This window comes from Coptis chinensis, chromosome 8 (genome assembly GCF_015680905.1).
Source record: "Coptis chinensis isolate HL-2020 chromosome 8, ASM1568090v1, whole genome shotgun sequence".
Taxonomy (NCBI): domain Eukaryota; kingdom Viridiplantae; phylum Streptophyta; class Magnoliopsida; order Ranunculales; family Ranunculaceae; genus Coptis; species Coptis chinensis.
The window spans coordinates 86,730,122-86,749,778 of NC_141463.1; the positions used below are offsets into that span (position 1 = coordinate 86,730,122).

At 35.6% G+C, this 19,657-nt stretch overlaps 3 protein-coding genes across 5 annotated transcripts; 1 reads left to right on the forward strand and 2 right to left on the reverse strand.

The window, feature by feature from the left end:
* Positions 1 to 218: 218 nt before the first annotated feature.
* Positions 219 to 4,550, reverse strand: LOC147483869 (leucine-rich repeat receptor protein kinase HPCA1-like). 2 transcript variants are annotated; one of them, XM_086580446.1, is made up of 14 exons: positions 4,382 to 4,549; positions 3,275 to 3,398; positions 3,099 to 3,170; positions 2,835 to 2,909; positions 2,652 to 2,723; positions 2,390 to 2,551; positions 2,225 to 2,299; positions 2,076 to 2,147; positions 1,904 to 1,975; positions 1,733 to 1,801; positions 1,526 to 1,600; positions 1,357 to 1,428; positions 973 to 1,101; positions 219 to 856 (listed from the first exon to the last, which is right to left on the reverse strand). In XM_086580446.1, the coding sequence occupies exons 1-14, from the start codon at positions 4,476 to 4,478 to the stop codon at positions 376 to 378; spliced, it is 1,647 nt and encodes a 548-aa protein (XP_086436572.1). In that variant the 5' UTR covers positions 4,479 to 4,549; the 3' UTR covers positions 219 to 375. The 2 variants fall into 2 exon arrangements, with proteins under 2 accessions (XP_086436572.1, XP_086436573.1); XM_086580447.1 differs by lacking the exons at positions 1,733 to 1,801; positions 1,904 to 1,975 and having other exon boundaries at positions 4,382 to 4,550.
* Positions 4,551 to 5,201: 651 nt separating this feature from the next.
* LOC147483870 (protein CHLORORESPIRATORY REDUCTION 42, chloroplastic-like) lies at positions 5,202 to 6,094 on the reverse strand. Its single transcript, XM_086580448.1, has 2 exons — positions 5,795 to 6,094; positions 5,202 to 5,626 (listed from the first exon to the last, which is right to left on the reverse strand). The coding sequence occupies exons 1-2, from the start codon at positions 6,058 to 6,060 to the stop codon at positions 5,521 to 5,523; spliced, it is 372 nt and encodes a 123-aa protein (XP_086436574.1). The 5' UTR covers positions 6,061 to 6,094; the 3' UTR covers positions 5,202 to 5,520.
* Positions 6,095 to 6,811: 717 nt separating this feature from the next.
* LOC147483871 (ubiquitin C-terminal hydrolase 13-like) lies at positions 6,812 to 19,331 on the forward strand. Of its 2 annotated transcripts, none has more exons than XM_086575607.1 (32): positions 6,812 to 6,977; positions 7,085 to 7,151; positions 7,309 to 7,462; positions 7,565 to 7,722; positions 8,776 to 9,041; positions 9,178 to 9,396; positions 9,493 to 9,601; positions 9,695 to 9,810; positions 9,918 to 10,016; positions 10,270 to 10,379; positions 11,338 to 11,412; positions 11,560 to 11,638; positions 11,730 to 11,876; positions 11,981 to 12,061; positions 12,162 to 12,281; positions 12,935 to 13,057; positions 13,562 to 13,639; positions 13,721 to 13,809; positions 13,894 to 14,002; positions 14,142 to 14,210; positions 14,303 to 14,413; positions 15,983 to 16,038; positions 16,151 to 16,328; positions 16,667 to 16,768; positions 16,851 to 16,922; positions 17,045 to 17,110; positions 17,433 to 17,498; positions 17,826 to 17,912; positions 18,013 to 18,129; positions 18,274 to 18,348; positions 18,447 to 18,533; positions 18,712 to 19,331. In XM_086575607.1, the coding sequence occupies exons 1-32, from the start codon at positions 6,948 to 6,950 to the stop codon at positions 18,751 to 18,753; spliced, it is 3,357 nt and encodes a 1,118-aa protein (XP_086431733.1). In that variant the 5' UTR covers positions 6,812 to 6,947; the 3' UTR covers positions 18,754 to 19,331. The 2 variants fall into 2 exon arrangements, with proteins under 2 accessions (XP_086431733.1, XP_086431734.1); XM_086575608.1 differs by having other exon boundaries at positions 18,016 to 18,129.
* Positions 19,332 to 19,657: the final 326 nt, after the last annotated feature.

The following is a 19,657-nucleotide window of genomic DNA, read 5'->3' on the forward strand; positions in this document are numbered from 1 at the left end:
GTCATTTTCTTTTGGAAAGCTAATTTATAGCAAAATATATATAAGTTATATATTTCAGTGAAACCATATTTCACCTGATGCATAAATAAACAAGCAATTTGCTGTTTACACCCAGCTATCAAAAGAGGCTTTAAGATTATTTATTTTGGGAGATTTGCCTATTACACTGCATGGCCTAATTAACAAGCGCAAACACATTGCTTTAATTTAAGCACATCTGAGAAGAACTACATCTTTATTGGATCTATATGAAATGTGTATTAATAATTAATCTTGATTTCACCTCTGAAGTATCAAAACCAATAGTCTAATATGATGAATGTTGCTATCTATTAGATGTGTACCAATAGCAACTAGTTACAGTGATTCAGTATACTAAGGATAGCCAGGGAAAGCATAAGGTGATGCAATGAAATAGTACGGTCCAAACTCATGAGGGGCTATAAAAGTTTTATTAGTCAGCGCCAAGCCAATCTTCTGAACCTCCGTCTTGTTAAAATACTTGCCATTGGCTGGAAAGAGATCCAACTGAACCTGAAGGTAGCCATCCGAATTGAACAAAATATTCTGAAGGGAAACATATCCAGGAGTTAGGACAAGTTCCACCCACAGGCTCATTTCTAGTTCTTTGAAGAAAGTGGCATTGGACAAATCTCGGAAGGAAGGTCCCCAGAAATACATTTTTCCTTCATAGGGATAGGCACAGTCACAAGTCTGAGGATTAAGCTTCTGATTAGAAGCACATGATTTGGAGCCACACTTAGCTAAGCTGGTTGAGTAAGGTTTCTGTTCTTGCTGAAGTTGGCAGAAGCTAGCGTTGGATAGATGACCGACACAAAGAGGATTTCCTTTGAGTCTGCAATGTGTATACCAATTAGGAAGCAAAATAGTGAAAACATAATACAAGTGAATGTACAAGCTAGCACACTGCTTAAAAAAATTGCAAGGCAGAGCGGCTGAGCAGGTCCTCACATTAGAATAATTTTGTAAGAAAAGCTTAGCTGTAATCCGGAAATTTGATTATTTTCAAAATCCACAAGCTGAAGTTGCTGGCCAGTATTGCCTCCCAGAGTACCATTGAAAGTATTGTTCTTCAGCAACCTGTCAATTGCAAAGTGTAAAAGCATTAGCTTTTATATTCGTGCATATATATTAAAACTTCTAGTCGTATATTGGTACTTGTGATACATATAGTATAATCCCACACAGGGAATTTAAAGTTTGCATAATAATATTTAAGTTCCAAGAACAATTTGGGTTTTGTGTTGGATGCTCCAAATTTAAGATCTGTGCATCTTACTCGATTGATTTAAAAAAAAAAAAACAAAAACAAAATAGTAAAAAAGCAAATTTTACACTTTCTGTAGCTGTGGAAAGCTAAATAGAGTTTGCGGCACAACTCCATGAAGATTCCCATTTTCCATCACCCTGGTCATTCACCATAAAAGGTGTTTCAATCAATAGATAATTGAGTAAAGTACAAACACTCGATTCCTAGTATCTGAAGGGTACAGTAAAAATTCACAAAGTCGTGAGGGAGTGTATGGTTGAGAACCATTTTGGAGCTTCAGATGGATCAAATGAGTTGTTGCTCAAGTCCCTGGGTAATAAACAAACAATAAGCTAGGCTGCATCCAGTAGTTAGACTTAGACGCGTAAGAAGGAGACAGCAGGATGCAAAAAAAAAGACATCAAATTTAATCAGATCTATTTAACATAAACTCTATCTTACACATAATTGAGGAAGTTTATTCCTGTTAGATCAGGTACTGGACCTGTGAGCAGATTGTTTGCTAATTGCCTTGAAAAAAAGAGAGAATAGTGAGAAAGGAACATTGCCGGAAATCTCGACCAACATGCAGCAGAACTACTACAGGTTCAAGCAATAACATAGTTTTCTCACAGTTCGTTGAGGCTAGTAAGGTTGTTAAGGTTGGAAGGAACTGTCCCAGTTAGAGCGTTCCTATCAAGTCGACTGTTGAAGAGCGGAGAACAGTGGCATGTAAACCAACATAGATCAGAAGAAGTGAACAAACTATATAAAGGTGAGCACGTATGATCAGAAGGCAACTTACAGAATCTCGAGAGTCTTAACAACTCCCAAAGTGGCTGGAATCTCTCCAGTTAACCGATTGTCATTCAATATTCTGCCAACAAAGACGCTCAATTAGTATGAAATAATAGAAGAAAAAAAAATAAAATAAAATAGTGGAGATTAACCTACACATGGATGAGAACCATTTCTGAGCTGAAAAGCTTGAAGGGGATGGAGCCGCTTAGCTGGTTCTTATTGAAATGACTGCAGGTAAAGAACTCAGATTAAATGTTTGCTCTGTTTAGAGTTCTTAGAGAATTCAAAGATTTAAAAAAGTAAATAAAAAACACTTACAAGTGCTTTGCATTTAAAAGAAGGTCCAACCCAGGGGCAGTGTTTGTTGAGACTGGGAGAGATCCTGTGAGCTGATTGTCAGCTACGTCCAGCCAGTATAGGTTAGAAAGGCTACCCAAAGTAGGTGGTATATTTCCACTAAAATTGTTAGAGTTAAGAGCCCTGAGAAGAGAATTGCCAAATTGATTATATTGATTCTATGAACAACGTTCAGAGGAAGGAAGATAAATATATATTTTTTTTTCAGTAAAAAAATTCTTACAGAAATGATAAATTTGCTAGATTGCCTATCTCTTCTGGGATGCTACCACTGAAGCTACAGCCAGCTAGGATACTGAGAAATCAGAAAGACATTATTATTGCTAGTTGAGAAAATTCTTCAAGGCTAACTTAAGTGCATAACCTGATCAAAGTAGATTGGCTTAGACTATTGTGTGCATCTTACAGAATATCCAGATTTGTTAGATTTCCAATTTCTGAAGGGAGCGGTCCTGTAAGGCCTGGGTTGAATGATAGATCCCTGCATGTATAAGGACAGCATTTTCAACAGTTATGAAGATAAAATTATAAATTTTTTGTAGATAAAAGTTCTTCCAAATTGTCAAAGAGTACTCATTGTCAAATATAACACTCAGGAATTACTGTGGTTTTCAATATTGATTCCAACTGTTCACAGCTGTAGCTGCGTGTGTCCCAGGGAAGAACTTACAAGGATTTCAACTCGGATAGTTCTGCGATGTCACCACCTAATGTACCTTTGAGGTTCATGGCGGACAATGACCTGAAAGCCATCAGCGTTACTGGTGAATTAGAAGATCTATTATGCAGATGGATCAACTGTTATATGAAGATGATGAAGCAACAAAAGGACGAGCACCAACTCACAGTCGCGTCACTCTGGAATTTATGCAGGTGACTCCAGCCCATGGTGCACCACATGGATCTGTGGAATTTTCCCAGCTTGGTGGCAGGTTCTGCCACTGATCCTTAAGAGACTGGAGTGCTGCAGCTGCACCACCCCAGTATTTCTCGATATCAATGTCCATAGTGCAGTGCAAGTGCACTTTTATTATGTTAATTTTCAATTGAGGGATCAAGAGTGTTCCGATCCACTACCATATGTTGTCAGCCACTTTGGCCCTTCCCGTCGAATATGTTTCAACCTCCTATAGAGAACACATTAAATGTCTACGGTACAACTACACTTGTCTCCACATACGATCATTATTTCTAGACAGGTTTGAAAGAGTTTCTAGTGTCTTTTTTTTGTGTGCAGCGTGTCAACCAAGTGATCCGTGCCTTCCTTTTTATGCCCCAAACGGACAAACTGATACACGCCATGCTACATCAGTTCCAGCATCCTTAAGCGCCCCTAGTAATGTCATGCTAAACATCCCAACGGTACTAATTGTAATTCCTACAAAACCAACATTCCATGAATGCTGAATCGCATTGCAGGTTACATTGTTTGATCATATCCTAGCTAGTTTAAGGCTCGAATAATGCATTACAGCAACATCCAAGAAATGTCTTCATCTGGTTATATGTCAATAATGAGTCAATTTTTGAGAAAATGAAAAGGGAAAATTTTAATTAACAATCTGATTGTATTCAAATTCCCAAAGTTTATCGAAAGAATAAGGAGATGCTACTCACTCTCTTAAGACATTTGGTAATTTAGGTTGGTTAAAATAAGTGAGCCTAGTTTCCTATATACATCTTGGGCAAAAATGCTCGTGGTATAGACTATATAGAGCATGTTAAAAAGTATGATCATCATTTCATTAAGATAGAAATATAACTTATTTCTACGAAAATGAATAAATACATGGATCCAAAAAGAGCACAAAAATGAAAAATAATGAGTGTACGTGGATCTCATTGGAAACCCAAATATAGCTGAACCTAGCAGCCGGGAATCCGTAGGCCCAGAAGCATAGGTACCTGACCCTTGACACCCCAAGTCAAGAAAAATGGAGATTAATTACTTACCATCTCCAGGATCTGTTATTGCTGATATAAGCTCAACTCCCACAAAGTAGACCACCATGAACAACAGCAACAACCTCATTTCTGGTCTCTCACCCATACTTTTGGGGTGTGATGATAAGCCTTCTCAAAGTAAACTGTTAACTTCACTATGGTTATAGATGCATGAGATGTTCCCTTTAAACTGAAAAAACAAGGGAGCTATATTGCCGGCCAAAGAACAACATTTAGATTTAAATACCAGGCGGAGGGACTCACAACATTTGTCTCAATGTCTATGGACTGTTCGCTTTTGTCTACACCATTCTATCCAGTAAACAGGGTACGTGATAATTTTGTAGTGTTGAGAGACTACACAAACATTTGACCACATATATATTGTCAACGATCAAATCTAAATTCTTGGCTTTCTTTGTAAACAATTAATAACATAAAAGGTTATCACAATATAATAATTTGCCTATTATTATTTCTGTACTTGTTCTAAAATAAAGTTCGAATCAGCTTGTCATAGTTGTTCTAAAATAGGTCTGCTACTCCTTCTCACAAGATTCAGAACTCTCGTCTTTTAATTTCACTGTACAAAATCACTTTTACTATATATCTATAGGCCGGCCACCCATAAGCCATGGACTCATTACAAGTTGAATGCCAACATATGCGTATGACGCTTTTGACACTATTACATGCGCACCCACACCCACGCACATACAACATATACAGTGAATGCGTGAAATCACATTGCGCTGTACGCTATTTGGACAAAATTTTCATTAGATTGATGGGAGCTTAGGAAGTTAGAACTGAGTATAAAGAAGTCATATTATCTAATACCCTTTATTATTGGATGATTGTTTCAGTAAATCACATTGCGCATCACTTGTACATATAGGCGCCGACAGACAGCTAGCCCAAAAGGCCGGTTACCAAAGATGATGATTAGGGGAAATTTACAAATAACCATATGCATTGCCTAGATTACAAAATGATTCTCATTCCTCTGAAGTTTCACAGTAACTGTTGAACCACATCTAAGAACTATTCACTGATACACTGTAACACTGATCTACTTAAACATCACAGATTTTACCATCAGAAATTCTTCTTTCGATCACCTCTTCAAGATCATTATGTAAATATATTCATTGTTCATCAAGGTCCAATGGCCTGAAATGTTTCCCATCTATTAGATATGTACCAATAGCAAGCCGAACTGCCCATACATCTTTAGGCTTTCTTGCAACGATTCTGCACGAAATAAGTAACTGCATTAATATTTACAATGCACGGACAAAACACTCGAGCTCTAAGTTCAATACTTGGGATAGCGTGACATGCACACACATGTAGGAGCAAATTAAAAGCAAGGCTTAACTGAGCTTGAAATAATTAGATGAGTTTATTTACACTACTTACCTTCCTACATCACCTGCCTTGACTAAGTCTGTGTTAACTCTGAGACACGGTACTGAAGCAGCTGTTTTAATGGTTTTTGGAGCATCAACCACTATGATTGCAGACCCTATCTTGAGTGTTGAATTTCGGTCTGCAGATAACTCTGAAGAATCATTTGTTTGTTCACATTTTGTGATAATAAGAGACTTTTGGAATCCATGATTAGAGACTGAATTGGTTGGAAATTTTGAGGATGGAAGTATAACACTTGAGAAAGACAAAGCCATCAGTGCTAACAACAACAAAGAGATAAGAATTAAGGAAATGGTGGTCGTGTGGTTCCCAGGGATGCAAACCATACAACTTGGGTTGGGCTAGAATAGTGTGCAAGCCCAACACCACCTCCACAAAATCTACTGGGTTGGGCTAGTAAAGTACCCAATGCCATAAACTAGTATCAGAGTTCTCCAAAATTCCAAATTTTAAGATATGTAAATTCTATAGAATAGAAAGTAGTAAAATTAAAGGACCAAAAAAACATAAATGTCCTGACATCAACATATCCATCTCATTGTTCCACTTAAGATGCTCTGATCGACTTTCTCTGTTTAGAATCTGCTGTGTCCCAGAATTTCAATCTCCTAACATTAAATCTCAATCATTTCGGAGTCACAGTAAGAATTTTCAGAGACATATTTTTTCATTCAAATTGAAATTGAATAATGGGCAGACGAGGTCGGCCAAGAGAATAGTAGTTTTTAGTCTATATATATATCTAAAGTACTAATGTACCTTCAAATGATTGGAGCTTTGAAATCCTTTTCATACCTTTAATCTCCACTAACATCACATCATTTGTTTCCTTAACAAAAGTAAAAAAAAGTTTCGGACTTAAAAACAGTAAAAAAAAAAAAAAGCGGTGACACGTGTACTTTCCTTTTTTTTTTTTTTTTTTACACAATGTAAAAAACGGTTGTATTAAAATTCCAAAACTACCCTACCCCAAATTTGCAACCCGATTCCTTCCTCGTTTATTATTTTTTTCTTCTTCTTCTTCTTCTTCTTCTCCATTTTATTTCTCTCTCCTCTCTCACTTTATTATATATAAAAATAAATATAAATACAATAATTATAATAATAATAATACTTATTATTTTTCTATCTCTTGACTTCCATGACTATGATGACTCCTGCACCATTAGATGTAAATCTCTAAACATTTTTTTTTAGGGTTTAATTTTCAGATTCAATAATAATAATATATTTGTTCGATTAAATGTTAAAAAGTTGTCTCGTTTTGATTGGGTGCAGCAAGAAGACGAGGAGATGTTGGTTCCTAATTCGGATTTAGTAGTTGAAGGTCCACAACCAATGGAAGGTAATAAATTCTCTTTTTATTTAACTTTAAAATTGTCTATTAGGGTTTAGATTTCGTTTTGTTGGGGTTTTGACTGTAATTTGTACTAGTAATTAGTTTAGGGTTTTAGAAATTGGATTAATTTTTTTTTTTTTTTTTTTTGTTTTAATAATTTTAGTAGCGGCACAAGTAGAAGCAGCTAGTACAGTAGAGAATAATCAGCCAATTGAAGATCCACCATCGTCGAGATTTACTTGGACGATAGAGAATTTTAATAGAATCAATACTAAGAAGCATTATTCTGACGTTTTCGTTGTTGGCGGGTTTAAATGGTAAGTAGTGGAGATTTTTGTTAAAATTTTGATTCTGATTTTTTGTTATTTGATTGGATTGTTTTTTTTTTTTTTTTGAGTAATTGCATTGTTTTTTAATAGGCGGGTATTGATTTTTCCAAAAGGGAACAATGTGGATCAGTTGTCAATGTACTTAGACGTTGCTGATTCACCGAGTTTGCCTTATGGATGGAGTAGATATGCACAGTTCAGTTTGTCTGTTGTTAATCAAGTGTATGGCAAGTACACCGTCAGGAAAGGTATATCTCTTTTTTTTTTTTCCATTCAGTATCTTTGCAATGTAGTTGCACTTATGCATTCTCTTCCATCTAGTTCTACAAGTTGTAATCGACCAAAAGCTTTGTTCAAAAGACGCTCTATAACCACGACTTTATGTATGCTTTCCATATGAGCCTGGGATCTTTTAAAAAATGATGAAAACTGTTTATCAACTTGAAGATAGTTAAATTCTCTGTAGTGTAATAGTAGACATTTCCATTATTCTGCCCTAGGTGTAGCATACTGTGCTTGGCGTCGTTGGTATATTTTGGTGTGAGAAGTTGAGATGCTTACCGATAAAAAGATAAAGAATTTAGATGATTGAGATTCTGTGATTAGGTTATGCTTGGAGAGTGATCTCTTTTGTTGTGTACCTTTGTTGATTCCAGTATTCCATCTCTTTTGTTGGATGCTTTGTCTTACCATTTACACTCATTTTAAATATTGGTTTATATTTGGTTGGTAGCTCATGAGAAAAGTAAAAGAAAAAATGAGTAAAGTACATACTTTCCTATCAGCGATAACATACCAGAACGATTAGTAAAACAAGAGGAAGAGAAGGTACTTTCACCCTTCCTCCTTCTACAACCTTTGCGGCTTAACTGTGGATGTTCTTTTTTGTTCCAATGTAAAAGGCAGAAGGGTTTTGACCATTCTCGTCATAAGCTTCAACTGAAATGCTCTTGCCCCCTCGAAAGGAAATCACTTTTCTTCTTCTTCTTCTTCTTCACCACATGACAGTTGTTTTTGATTTACAACTTATCTTACTGTTTTGCATAGGTCACACAACCTACACTGTGCTCTTCCCTTTTTGTTCATAATAAGTAGTTGTTTCACTTCACTTGTTAACAGAAAAGAGCAAGATATATTTGCTTCAATTACAAAAAGAAGAGGAGAAAGCTAGTGGTGAAATGAAAATATGACAGAAGAGCTAGTCTTTGGCCAATACCTGTTGTCATGTTTTGACGTGGGTGTTGGTTGAGTTTTTGCAGTTTTTTAGTACTTCACCTCTTGACCCTTTTTACATTATACAGATACTCAACACCAATTCAATGCAAGAGAAAGTGATTGGGGTTTCACATCGTTCATGCCACTAGGTGAACTTTACGACCCGACAAGAGGGTATCTTGTGAACGAGACATGTGTAATTGAAGCAGAGGTTACTGTTCGTAAGGTTGTTGATTACTGGACATACGATTCGAAGAAGGAAACGGGCTATGTTGGCCTTAAGAACCAAGGAGCAACCTGTTACATGAACTCTCTGCTCCAAACTCTGTACCATATTCCCTATTTCAGAAAGGTCAAAATCCTCACTTGTCTCACTTTCTTTAGCTCATCATAAATCATGCTTTTGGAGTGTTTAAGTATCCATTTTCTTAAAATTGTAATTATCTACTTATCAAAAGAAATGATGTCTGTTGGATTGCGTGTTTCAGGCAGTGTACCATATGCCAACAACTGAGAATGATATGCCATCAGGAAGTATCCCCCTGGCTCTGCAGAGCTTGTTTTATAAGCTCCAGTACAGCGACAATAGTGTTGCAACAAAAGAACTCACCAAATCTTTTGGATGGGACACATATGATTCTTTTATGCAACATGATGTCCAAGAACTCAATAGGGTTCTCTGTGAGAAGCTTGAAGATAAAATGAAGGTATAGCTAGTTGAAAGCTTAGGAGCAATAATACTATAGCTTTGATTGGGTTTTTCAAGGTTATTTTTGTCTTGATTGTCAATGTTTCTGGATCAGGGAACCGTTGTGGAGGGGACAATACAACAATTGTTTGAAGGGCATCACATGAATTACATTGAATGCATCAATGTGGACTACAAATCTACAAGAAAGGAGTCATTTTATGGTATTTGTTTGAGTTTACAATTTGACAGTCTCAAGTGAAATCCTGTGGTATATCCGCTTGTCTTATACTTTTGAACTCTTAATGTGTTTGTAGACCTTCAGCTTGATGTCAAGGGGTGTCGAGATGTTTATGCTTCATTCGACAAGTACGTTGAAGTTGAACGTCTTGAAGGCGACAACAAGTATCATGCTGAACAACACGGCTTACAGGTCAGTCAGTTGCTACTGTTTCCTTCTAGTTCGTAGCATTGAGTGATTTTTCTTTGTTACTATAGGCTGAAACTTTCCCTTGATTTTGCCATTCATGACCATTTCAGGATGCTAAGAAGGGGGTCTTGTTCATAGACTTCCCCCCTGTTTTGCAACTTCAGCTAAAACGGTTTGAGTACGACTTTATGCGAGACACCATGGTAAAGGTTAGTAATGAACCTTTAGTTAATGTTTTGTTTTACACAATTGAGCCTTGTCAAAGGTTCTTTAACGAGTCCTGATGTTTTATTTGCACGATGTGAATAGGCTGGGAATTAGATTAGGCACAAACAATCCCTAACTGTGATTGTGAAAAAAAGAATGTCACTGTTGATTATTTGTTTCATCAAGTAGTACTCTTTTTTATGCTTCTCATTGGGCACAGTGATAAAATTGGTAGTGGTGCTTTATATTTTGCAGATAAATGACCGTTATGAGTTCCCATTAACACTCGACCTTGACAGAGAGAATGGAAAGTACTTGTCACCTGATGCAGATAGAGGAGTCCGCAACCTTTACACACTTCACAGGTAGTTAGCTGGTTATTGTCTTAATTTGGACGTAAACAGTCTTTAATGTTTCAAGATGATGCAGTACACGAATTGTTTTTTCCTTCTGATAAATAAGAACTGTCTGGAGTTCTTCTATTTATGTCTAGATGCAATTTTGATGTATTTTATTTGGAGCATCTGTAGAAGAATATATGGTGAGAGTGTGGTCCTACCATGGTAGGTTGTATCTAATCTGATATAGACACAGTAATCAAGTCGATACATCAGGGTTCCATTCTCCTAAGTCCTAATAACTATAGTTATCCATTCTAAAAGTATATATTTAGTGTTATACCCCAGTACTCTAGATACACTTTACTCTCACGTTGATACTATTTTCTTGTGGGTTTGTTGTCGATGTTGTATTGTGCACATATGTAATTTTCCTAATATTGTTAGTAATAATAATGCTAATATCCTTGTTATAATTAAAAAAAGAACAATAATGTGGACATTTTTATTTTCAATTTTTTTCCTGTTTTTTTCCCTTTTATATCTTTCCTTTTGGTAGTAGTAGGTGGGCGGATACGGGGTTTGGTCCTTGAAGAATGGCCCTGGCTGCAATAGTATTATCATTAAGAATTGTTGTTCGTAGTCTTCTTATATTTGTTTTTCCCACTTCTTTTCCTTTTCCTGGTAGTAGTAGGAGGGGATGCTATGCTTGGGTACTGATTCTGGTCCTTGAAGAGTGGCCTTGGCTGATTTTTTGGGTGTTTATGTAAACCTAAATCTATATCAATACAACATCTTTTATCAATTGCAAAGAGTACTATATGACCACAATTGTTATCATTACTGGTGTTTTTTTATATCATTGGTATTGTTGTTGCAGTCGTTTTCGTTCTTAGTACTGCTGCTGCTGCTGCTGCTGCTAGTACTACTACTACTACTACCACTACTTTTTTTGTGTTCTTACCTAATGCATGCTTCTTTTCAGTGTCTTGGTTCACAGTGGAGGGGTGCATGGAGGCCATTATTATGCTTTTATCAGGCCGACGCTTTCTGATCAGTGGTATGTACTATTTGTCTGGGAGTTTTAGTATTTTTGTCATGTGGTTGATTGTTTGTGCATTCAGTTGCATGCTTTTGTAAGCGATGTAGCTACTATCGTATGGTACGTTTCATTTCGTAACATCTTGACAGAAATTGTTATTTATAGGTTTAAATTTGATGATGAACGGGTAACGAAAGAAGAGATGAAGAGGGCATTAGAGGAGCAGTATGGTGGGGAGGAAGAGGTGATTTTAGTCAATCATTATATATTTTACTTTTCATCCTTCCCCACCCAATTTTTTGTTGTAACTTTTTTTCTCCCAAAACCTGTTACAGTTGCCACAACAAAATCCTGGATTTAATAACGCTCCATTTAAATTTACGAAGTATTCAAATGCCTACATGCTCGTGTACATACGCGACAGTGATAAGGACAAAATAATCTGTAATGTTGATGAAAAGGACATTGCCGAGCATCTTCGGGTAAGTTTCTTTTGTGATGGTATATTCAGATCCTATTTCTTGATTTTGACCTTTTCCCTTAACTAATGGAGACACTTGCTGAACATATTAACACCATTCTACAGTTGAGGTTGAAGAAAGAACAAGAAGAAAAGGAGCACAAGAAAAAGGAAAAAGCAGAGGCACACCTTTATACTATTATTAAGGTTCTGAATTTTTGGCATACCTTCGTATATTTCCAGTATTTTTCCCATTGTAGTCTTCGTTAATTCTGGATTGTTTCTTTTATTTTTTCTGTGCCTCTAGGTTGCAAGAAATGAAGACCTTTCTGAACAGATTGGACGAGATATATATTTTGATCTTGTTGACCATGACAAAGTTCGTAGTTTCCGTATCCAGAAGCAGATGACTTTTACCATGTTCAAGGTAGTATTCGGAACTTACGCTGAAACTTAGTTTTATACTTTGGAGAAAGAAATTGACAATTCAATATATATTTTATACTTTTATACTTTGGAAAATTGTAAAAGAGTTTATGCTTTCGTATAAAAGATCTTATAAAAGTATAAAATTGCAATTTGCAATCAACTTGTTTATACAAATTGACAATTCAATATATACATTGGATAAAAGTATAAATTCTTTTATACGAAAGTATATACTTTGGACAATATAAAATATATTTTATATTTTGTATGAAACATTTTATGCTTTTATACTTATATTTTTATTCTTAGTCGTCATTGTAATTTGCAGTTTTTGTGGTCTACCTGTTAATAGTTACTGAAGAGGTTGCTGTACACAATGTTTTCTCGTATATTGAATGTTTCTTATAAGCTTGCTATCTAAGTTTACATATCAGATTAATTGGAGAAACTCTGTTACATTCTATATCCATATATACATACACCAATCAGGAAAAAAAAAATCCATACATACATACATTCATATGTACACATGCATGTATTTTGCTGGTCAGCTCTGTACTACTACTATTATTGCAGAAGTTATTGTTGATAGCATTATATTATTTTGAATCTCGGTTGATTTGCTAGTTATCTGTTTTGAAACACCTGCAGGAGGAGGTTGCCAAAGAGTTTGGTATTCCAGTGCAATTTCAGCGTTTTTGGCTGTGGGCAAAGCGCCAAAACCATACCTATAGGCCAAATCGGCCATTGACACTACAAGAAGAAGCACAATCTGTAAATACTGAATACTCTCTGCTTGAATATATTTGCTTCCGTTTTGAGTTTCTTTGCACTATTATACTTGATATCTGTAATTACATCTGGCTTTGGCTTTGATAAATGAACTTACTACTTCTACTATTACTATTGGTGTTGTTATTAATTTTATTGGATAAAATAAGATAAAAGTTCTTGCTGTTGAAGCAACCGAACTCCGAAGTCCAAAGTCCAAAACCAATCTTATCGTACTTTGGAGATACTGTTGATTATTAGATATAACCCAGCATTAACTGGCTTATATCTATTCTAATTTTATTGGATTCATGTTTCTGTTTAACAAAAGAATTCAAACTTGCGTGTTATTATTAATCAGTGTCTCTATACTCCTATTGTTGTTTCTTGTTTTTGGAGAATGATTCAAATGATTGAATCTTTGGTGTTTTGTCCTTGCAGCTTGGTTGAGTTTACTTTCTTGCATGTTTTTGTAATGTGTCAATAATTCTTTTTTTCATGTTTTAGGTTGGACAATTAAGGGAGGTGTCAAATAAGGCTCATAATGCGGAGTTGAAGTTGTTCCTTGAAGTGGAGCTTGGGCCGGTAATGGTTCTCTCAGTATTGTGACAATTATTCAATTATTAAACCCTTGAGTGTGATACTAATTCTTTGTAAATCATACAGGAATCTTGTCCTGTTTCTCCGCCTGAGAAAACAAAAGAAGACATTTTACTTTTCTTTAAGCTTTACGATCCCAAAAAGCAGGAACTTCGGTATATTTTAGTGATTTTCTTGCTTCTGTTTTCCCTTTGTAATAATTGCATGTGATAGTAATGATTTTTCATCTGTGTTGTTAGGTATGTTGGGAGACTTTTTGTGAAGGGCAGTGGTAAACCGACCGAAGTTCTTCAAAAATTGAATGAGATGGCTGGCTTCTCTCCTGACGAAGAGATTGATCTTTACGAGGTAGTACTTTACCAGATAATGGTGCCTATCAGTTTTAAGTTTGAGTCATTTCTCACTAAGAATGTTTGGTTAGATCAGTCAATTAGTATTGGACTACTAGTGACAATTTTTTTTATGTATTGTCTCATGTGATACGCAGGAAATAAAGTTTGAACCTACTGTCATGTGTGAACCTATTGACAAGAAACTGACATTTCGTTCTAGCCAGGTAAGCATATATTGTGCATCAATTTGAATAGACTGTCATACAAAATCACATTTTTTTTCTAATGTATAACTTTTCTTCTATCCTATCTCCAGCTAGAAGATGGTGATATTATTTGTTTCCAGAAATCTCTTACAGCTGAAAATGGGGAAGAGATCCGTCATCCGGAAGTTCCTTTATTCCTGGAATATGTACATAACCGCCAGGTGTGAAAATTTTGGGATATTAGAATTGATTTCCTAGAATGATTTTGTTTGGTGGTTAAAGTACGATCTATACTGCTAATTTATAGAACGATATTTGCTTCCACTAATCACTTGTCACCAACAAGTATGTTAAAATTTTAAGAGCACCTGGAAAAGCAGTAGGGTGAAGAAACTAATTACATGCAAATCAGCTTTATGAGTTCTCTCAGGCATGTACTATTAAAACGTTGTTCATAACAGACAAATGAGCTTTAGTTTGCTGTCCAGGCCTTTTAGAAAGTACCAGATCTAGACATGTTCACAAAAGTTTTTGAAATCAGTAAAAGTGTTTTGAGTTGGCGTAAAAAGATTATAATAATTGGAAAACCAAATTTGATGTCATGACATATTGGTAAAGGCTTTTATTTGTTATAGAGTTTGTAATTGCATAATATCGAGTTCCAAAGTTTAATTACCCTGAGCTCTATCAAATCAGTAAATCATTACTTTTTCACGAGAATGGAGGTTAGTCATGCTTTTAGTTACAGCTTTAGAAGTATTATTTACATATTTGAAGAGTTTAGAGGTAATGCTCACTTAGCTAGTTCTCCTCTTCTTAATTAGAGATAGCATTACGGGTTTGGCATGTGATGCAAGTTTCAAGAATTTTATTGTGATTTGTCGGTACGGTTTGGCATGTGATGCAAGTTTCAAGAATTTTATTGTGATTTGTCGGTTTTTGTGAGTAGCATTAACTTTTATCTTTGTAAACCCTAGTAGGGAAAAGAGATTGTTTTTGTGAATTTTCGGATATATATGGATGATTGAATTCTGGGGATGGTTATACAAACTCCACCTTATAGTGACTCCAAAGTTACTCCACTCCTAATAGTGGACTTATAAGATGAATTGAGAGCTAATTTTTTGTGGAGATATACATAACATGATGAAGAACGCCCCCATAAAAAATCAACTCAATTGAATATGTTTAATGTTGTCAAAAGTTATACCGAAATTAAACAAATATGGGCTGTTGGATAATTTCAAAACATTATAAACAATTTTTGACGAGGTTGTGCATCTTCAAATGAATTGATTTTTTGTAAGGATGATCTCTATTGTGTGGAGAACATCTCCACCAAAAATTAGCTCTAATTCATTGTATTTAGTGGTGGAGGTTTTTTTATGTCACTTTAAGTGGAGTTCATATAACCATTCCCTTGTATTCCTGTTTAACTGAAATTGACCTCTCATCATACATGTATCTAGGTTTACATACATATGTAGGAAATATGTTCTTCATTTCTGATTTATGTATTACAATTTTACTCTCATTCTATCATTCTAATAGGGAATTATATCTTGGGTTACTGAAGTTGTAGGGATATATATTTTACTTTTTTTCTGTGAACCTCCTGCATGCTTTTGTGAGTGTTTAGGTTATGCATAAACAATTTTTTAAATTATCTGTCCTGTTGTTGATAGATCAAAAGAAAATTGTCTTGTTGATGACATGCCTGTTAACTTATGTTATTGTATCCCCATGGATAATGATTATTTAGAAAATCATGAAATCATTTGTCATTATAGGTTGTCCATTTTCGATCTCTGGAGAAACCCAAGGAGGATGATTTCTGTCTAGAATTGTGAGTACATTCATTTTAACTTTTCTACAAGTTGTATTTTTTTTACGTGACAGGAGATTTTTCCGTTGTAAAATGCTACCTCTTAGAATGCATATTCCCTTATGATTGCAAGGTCGAAGACTTTCACCTATGATGACGTTGTGGAAAAAGTGGCTTTCCATCTTGGTTTGGATGATCCAACTAAAATCAGACTCACCCCTCACAACTGTTACTCACAACAGCCTAAACCTCAGCCGATCAAGTTCCGGGGTGTAGATCATTTGTCAGATATGCTGGTTCACTACAACCAGGTAGTTTACCCAGTCATGGGCCGTGTTTTGGCTTTTGCTTAAATTTTAAGTACCTTTTGAAAATGTTTGCAGCACAATGACAGTATGTGGTCTCAATGATTTGTGTATATTTACCATTTAAAAAGCAATCAGCAGAAGCATCTAAAAATAGGCATTTGGTACAGATAAAAGTGTAATTTATTTATGTCAAAATGATAATGGAGGCTGTTAATAGAATAAAATTTCCAGGGAAGGTATTTCAAAAAGTTTAGGTAATACCAGATGCAGTCATAGTTTTTCAATGAATATTATGTGTTTTCAGTGAACTGAATATTTCTCAACCGTTTTCATTTTGCTAGACTTCAGACATTTTGTATTATGAGGTATTAGACATTCCTCTACCAGAATTACAAGGCTTGAAAACTCTGAAAGTTGCTTATCATCATGCGACAAAGGAAGAAGTAAGTATATTTGTTTATATCTATATTTTGAGGTATTGACACAGTTATCATTTCCTATTAAATCTGGATTCTTTTTTTGTAGGTTGTGATACACAGTATTAGACTGCCAAAACAAAGTACTGTGGGTGATGTGATCGATGACCTAAAAACAAAGGTAGGATTTGTAACATGTAGTAACTTAATAACCCCCTCCCTCTCCCCCACCCCCTCATCTCCCCATTGCTATGAAGAAAATTCACTTACCATGTCTGCATGTGTGGATATTTCTTTAACCAGGTCGAGCTGTCTCATCCTGATGCAGAACTTAGATTGCTTGAAGTTTTCTATCATAAGATCTACAAGGTATTCATTTTATTTGACCTCCAATAGTTGATGATGGGTTAATAGTACCAATCGATATGGATCCTTTCTTCTTTATTATACATTGAAATCTTGGCAGTTTTGATTAGCAAACTGGTATCAGTCAATCATATCAGACTTCGTCAATCTGGCTATTTAGTAGTTCATCTTTAAATAAGGAAGAGCTCATTGCAAATTCACCATCTGCAAGAAGATGGGATATAAAGTTCTTAGGAATTTGTTGTGTATTAATGCCATCGTTTGTACCTAAGTGTTATTATTCATCTCTGTGCTCGTTTCTGATTGTGTGGTTTTATACTTGCAGATTTTTCCACCTAGTGAAAAGATTGAAAACATAAATGATCAATACTGGACATTACGTGCGGAAGAGGCAAGTTTTTTTTGCTTCCTACTAGTTATATAACGATATAATTGACAGTCCATTTTTTTTTCTTCGCTTGAGTTTAAGCAAGGGGTGAATAGGTTATCTTTATTACATTTTTTTTTAATAAAAAACAATTCCTCTTGTAAAAGTATCTTAGTTTCTTAAAATCTCCCGCCAATTGACTTCAAACCTTTTCATTCTAGCTCTTTGGCATACTCTTCTGCACCCAGCAGCCTTTTGTTCTAAATTTGGTGTGATATGAGTATAAGTGTTAAATGTTAATAACAGATTTGACATTTGGAAGCTTAGCGATTTGTTTTTTCAATGGCGCAGATTCCAGAGGAAGAGAAGAACCTTGGTGCTCAGGATCGCTTGATTCATGTTTATCACTTCTCTAAGGATGCAGCTCAAGCCCAGGCGGTAAATATTTGTGGATTTTAACTATAAGGAACTCTTGATATATGGTGAGTGATTCCAACTGATAAAATATTTTACTCAAAAAAATTATTGGTGTTAGCAGCAGATTCAGAATTTTGGAGAGCCATTTTTCTTGGTCATTCATGATGGAGAGACTTTATCTGAAGTTAAAGTGCGCATTCAGAAGAAACTGCAAATCCCAGATGAGGAGTTTGCTAAGGTACTTCCATTTCTTAATGCCGGAGCAGGGATGAGTTGGAGTTTTAAGTTACACATTACTCTCCTAGTGTGATTATAACAAGTCATTCTTTCATAATAACTTTGGTGTCTACTAATTCTTCTCCCCCTCTTTTTTTTGGACCAGTGGAAATTTGCTTTTCTATCTTTGAGTCGCCCCGAGTACCTTCAGGATTCCGACATTCTATTCACTCGTTTCCAGGTTTTGATCTGAACTTAAATCTAATGTATAACTCTGTGTATTTTTGTCTTTAACATTTATAATGTGCAAGTGACATGGTTTGATTTATTTGCCAACAGAGACGAGATGTATATGGAGCTTGGGAGCAATACCTTGGATTAGAGCACTCTGACAGTGCTCCTAAAAGGGCGTATGCAGCCAATCAGGTAGGTTGATACAATTAACCTAAAATTACAAGTTTAAACATCATTTTGCGTGACATTCTATCTGAAGTGACGTTTTTTGACTGCTTATCTCTACTTGATATGTTAACTGGTTTTCGAGGTAGTTGCCATTGTAGTTTGAATTTTACCGCTTGTCTTGACATTGTCTTAAATTTGGCAGAATCGGCACACATATGAGAAACCTGTAAAGATATACAATTAGGAAAAGCCTGATGGGACTGCGAAATGCGTAGTCTGATGTTGGTATGTCGTTGGCACTGACGTGGTTAGGAGTTGAAGAGATGAACATTGAGCAGTACTTATGGAGGCTGACGTTAGTGTGAAGGTGCAGAGTTTGGGGTTTTGATTTTGTTGTCTATGTATTCTTTCTCTACAGAGGGTTGGGGAAAGTGTTCCCTGGAAGCAGTGTCGTTTCTTTAGCTTTGACAATGATCCCTTGAGGTCTTTTCTTTCTGTTCTTATTAATGAAGGCCGCTTATAGGGTGAGGTCGTTGGCCTTCAGTTTCCAATGTAATTTACTAGTACATAAAGAAGATTTTGGAGTAGGATGTATACAGGTATAGTCTGGTGTTGGAACATCTCCTTTTCCTTTTTGCAATTTCTTTCTTTTTGGGGTTCATTTAGATGTGTGTAGGGAGCGAGTTGTACAATTGCTGGTTCCTTTGGTTGTGAGCTTCTCTAGTGTCGTGTAAAAGTCTAAAAGATTGACATTTCTGCTCTGCAGCTATCAAATTACATATGGAAGGCCACTTCTGAACCTCCATCTCAATTTTGTACTAATAACTTATTGTCTTTATCAAGATTTTGTCATGTTTTACTTAAAATGTGGTGATGCTAGATGCCCTACAGGCCTGCACGGAGAAAACATTTATGTATCTTAGTTTAAGGCGTTTTATCATTAACCTCATAGTTCAAGATTTCGTATGACTCGGTTGATTTTGAGCCAAGTTGTGATTCACTTTTCTAATCGCTTGAAAGGGCACAAAGTATGCAATGCTTACTGATCTCAATGATCCAACCTACGTACCTAGTACGTTGAAATTAACGTGCATTGAAATAGACGCATGTTAACCATCCGAACAGTAATTGAGGTAAAGTCTCAAACA